Here is a 3,851-nt window from a genome sequence, read left to right as displayed (position 1 = left end):
ATATATATATATACACACAATTCCGGTGAATATAGAATTATGACATCATTAAAAATTCTTCTGCATTTTCTTCTCACTTTTACGAATATTTTGATATCTCTCTCCCCTCCGAGCGGTATAGATGATTAATCCTTCGAAGGGTCCAACATAGATTCGAAGATATTATAGTTATCAATATCTGTGGTACAAACAAGAAACAATCCTTCGTGCACGGTCCCGTAGCTCAGTTGGTTAGAGCGTTGGTCTTATGAGCCGAAGGTCGCGGGTTCGAACCCCGCCGGGACCAGGACCATGTTTACATTGAAGGTATACGCTGTTTTGCATATTCTGATGGAAACGACACCCATTAATTTGTTTAAAACTATCACATACTTTAATTATTTTTATTCATTTTCTAGTGATGATGACAGTTGATCGTCCAAAAGATTAAACAACAGCTTCAGTTTAGTTGAAAAGTCAGTTTGATCTTGCATATGGTGAAATGAAGCCATAATTACCCCATTACAAGCATATCACACACTCACTCTGTGACTTTTCTTGCAATCTACGACAATTTCTTATTACTACCACAAACACTTGCCCATCATTCATGCAATCTACAATCATTTTTCCCCAAACACTTGCCACTGCCGAGAACATGTGCATCTTCTTTTCTTGTATGTTCATTTCTTTCAATTTTTTACTTGTCATCAGATCAAATATTCAAAGTATAGTGCTTATCTTGTATGAATGATTTGTTGAATTGGTATATGGTAATGTGCATTTTCTTTAGCAACATTGCTAGTTTCTATTCAACAATTGATGCATGGTGCAACTGATTCGAGACGCCTTTGCATTTAGTTCTTGTTTTTGCCTTTTGTTGATGCCACCTTTTTTCTTAATTCTTAGCTTACATCTAAAACGCAATCTAAATAATGTATCAGGTTTGTTCTAGTCTCTTCAGCAACTCAGTATAAATGGGTTCAGGGCACTGGTTTAGATCAATAATTTGCCTAAAAAAGGGGAAACAAGACAGATCCAAACAAGGAAAGGTAGATCTTCTGTATGTTTTTATTAATTCTGCACAGCTGGGAGTTCAATTATCATTTGATCTGGATGGAAACTGAAACAGGTGCAGTCAGCTACTGAAAAATCAAATGACTCCAATGAGTCTCCCAGCGAATCAAGTGGGAATGCCAATGCCAATACCAATGGTGGTTCAGATCCACATATTAACCCTGGTTTTCTCAGAATTTCAGTCGAAGAAAGAGCCGCCACTCGGATTCAGAAAGCTTTCCGGGCTTACAGAGTACGTTCTGTCAAATTTTGGCATTTACGGGGCAGCATTCCAGAAAATATTCGGCACTCTATCTTCTTAATAATTAGTAACAATGTGAAGACACCAAAAGTAGTCTTTTGATCTTTTGGGTTATAGATTATGTTACCGTCTTTTGTTTCTGATTTTTGCAGGCAAGAAAATCAATCCGGCGTCTTAGGGGGACGGGGAGATTTAACATCTTGATTCAAGACCACTCTGTTCAGAAGCAAACATCAAGTGCAATTAACAATATACATTCATGGTGCAATATCCAGACACAAATTAGAAACCGCAGACTTTGCATGGTCACTGAAGGTCGGATTAAGCACAAGAAACTGGAAAATCAGTTGAAACTAGAGGCCAAGCTTCATGATTTGGAGGTACTAACTAAATACTAATGCCTGTTAAAACTTGTAAACCAACCCCATTCATAGTTTCATCAATTACTCATCTATCGATCAAATGAGTTAGTTACACTAGAAGAATCTAATGCCCTTGGCTGTATTAACTTTTCCCAATAGGTTGAATGGCACAATGGTTCCGAAACTATGGAGGAAATTCTTTCGAGAATACAGCAGAGAGAAGAAGCAGCAATTAAGCGTGAACGAGCCATGGCATATGCATTCTCTCACCAGGTTTACCTGCTATTAATATCATTACCATCTTAATATCAAAATCTAGATCTAATACTTGTGTTTGTGTTAAGATTTATGCATCTGTAAAAATGTTTGCAGTGGAGGGCAAACTCGAGCCAGTATCTAGGACAGGCTTATTACAGTATTTGCAAGGACAACTGGGGCTGGAGCTGGATGGAACGATGGATTGCTGCTCGGCCTTGGGAGGTTAGAGTTAATGCGAAGCCAACCAAGAAAATTAAAGGCAAGCAAGTGAGCAATGCTGATAAATTTGCAAACCAGCTTGAGTTAAAAGTCTCAGTTTCAGCTACACCAAATGGTAATAAAACTACAAAAGCGAAAAAATCACCCCCACATAGCATCAACTTGGCAGTTGAGTGACATGAATTTTTTATAGGCTACATTCTGTACTTGTTGTTGTGATTTTGGTCTGTTGAGTTGGTGTGAACATGATATGAAGTGTGTAAAATAAGAGAAAACACACACATATGTATGTATGTATGAGAATGGATGTGTAATTTTTTATTGCCTTTGAAAACAAGGTTGTCATTTATGGATTGTTGTGCATGTCGTGAAGCCGATGAGGGAAAATGCTGAATCTCAATGATTTTGATTTTTTAATCAGGACAAAGTTGGCTGTACTTTCAACAAGGAGAATCCAAATAATAAAATGGGAATACATATACAATGGGTGACTCTAGGTCTATCGGAGCTATAAAGCAATTGAAATTTTATATATAGAAAAACTTATTCTGTGTCTACACTTGATTGAACAACATTCAACAAGGTTATCATATATAATTCTTCATGGTCTCTGCAATATTTTTCCTTTTTTTACTTTATGCAGAAAAGAGCATATTATCATAGCCAAAGGTCAATATTTTATGCTTTGCTCTCGCTGAAGATGCAATAAATATGGTGAGCAACTAACATGGGCCCTGTTGTTGCCAAAAAGTACTGGTTATTGCTCAATTTCCTCAGTTAATGAGCATTCATTTATTAAAAAAAAAAGAGAGAAATCTCCTGCATAGTTTATGTAATCAGCAAGGCCATTGGAGTAACACCCATCAACCAACCATTAAGAAGTATCAACAACCATAAAGCAAACGTCACTATCTGCAGTGTTTAAGCTATGATTTTTTTTTTCTCTCTATATCCTTTTTCTTTTTTTTTTTTCTCCTACAAAAATAAAAGTTTCCAGCTAGACATTGATAGATTTTTATTATGCACTGAGATTTACAGGGTAGGGGGACCATTTTACAGATGGCTAAAGTATCAAATTTTGGTGGTATCCATCTGTGTATTCTTTCTATTATTGAACTTGTTGTGCTCATCCCATTCCTCTTTCATGGTTCCTTCAGCGGATGTACTCTAGGCAGCCCCACTTGGCATTACCTTCTAAATTTATCTAACTTGCTCATTGATTACGAGACCATGACCTAAGATTCCTCAGCAACCTGATATACTAAACTAAATTATAGGACATGCAAATGAAGTATATAATGTGTTGTCTTTGCATCACAATTCTAAAAGCCTTGTACTTGAAATAGGACTAAACTTCTACTATTAGGCCCTATAAAACAATTCGGATTCTACAAAATTTGGTAGCTGGGCTTCTACCGAGATTGATATTATGTTACTGAAATTAACCGCTTGAAATTTTGATTGAAAGCATACCCAACATTCAACTTGGACAAATAAGGTAGATGCTAAAATTGCAGCAAGCAATAAATAGGCATATGATACAAGCAATCACATGACATGTAAAGCCTAATCCACTCCTTCAACTCTAACCTCTACTGTTCATAGAAAATGACTTCTCGGTTAATGCTCCCAAAACCAGAGGCATGATGGAGATGTTAAAGACCACTATTCTTTCAATTCTTTTTGCAGGTTTAAAGAAGCTGTTGGGGCATGAG

At 36.6% G+C, this 3,851-nt stretch overlaps 1 protein-coding gene and 1 non-coding gene across 2 annotated transcripts; both read left to right on the top strand.

Moving 5' to 3' along the window:
• Positions 1-212: 212 nt before the first annotated feature.
• TRNAI-UAU (transfer RNA isoleucine (anticodon UAU)) lies at positions 213-286 on the top strand. Its single transcript has one exon. It is a non-coding gene; the product is annotated as a tRNA-Ile (tRNA).
• Positions 287-537: 251 nt separating this feature from the next.
• On the top strand, positions 538-2,600 carry LOC102619618 (protein IQ-DOMAIN 10). The gene is made up of 6 exons (XM_006485618.4): positions 538-656; positions 924-1,031; positions 1,112-1,288; positions 1,450-1,677; positions 1,819-1,932; positions 2,032-2,600. Exons 2-6 carry the CDS (start codon positions 957-959, stop codon positions 2,311-2,313), a joined length of 876 nt encoding a protein of 291 aa, XP_006485681.1. The 5' UTR covers positions 538-656; positions 924-956; the 3' UTR covers positions 2,314-2,600.
• The last annotated feature ends 1,251 nt before the right edge of the window (positions 2,601-3,851 follow it).

The sequence above is a fragment of the Citrus sinensis genome, chromosome 1 (genome assembly GCF_022201045.2).
Source record: "Citrus sinensis cultivar Valencia sweet orange chromosome 1, DVS_A1.0, whole genome shotgun sequence".
NCBI classification, from domain to species: domain Eukaryota; kingdom Viridiplantae; phylum Streptophyta; class Magnoliopsida; order Sapindales; family Rutaceae; genus Citrus; species Citrus sinensis.
Note: the sequence above shows the minus strand (reverse complement) of the source record. Positions and strands in the feature narration are given on the sequence as shown.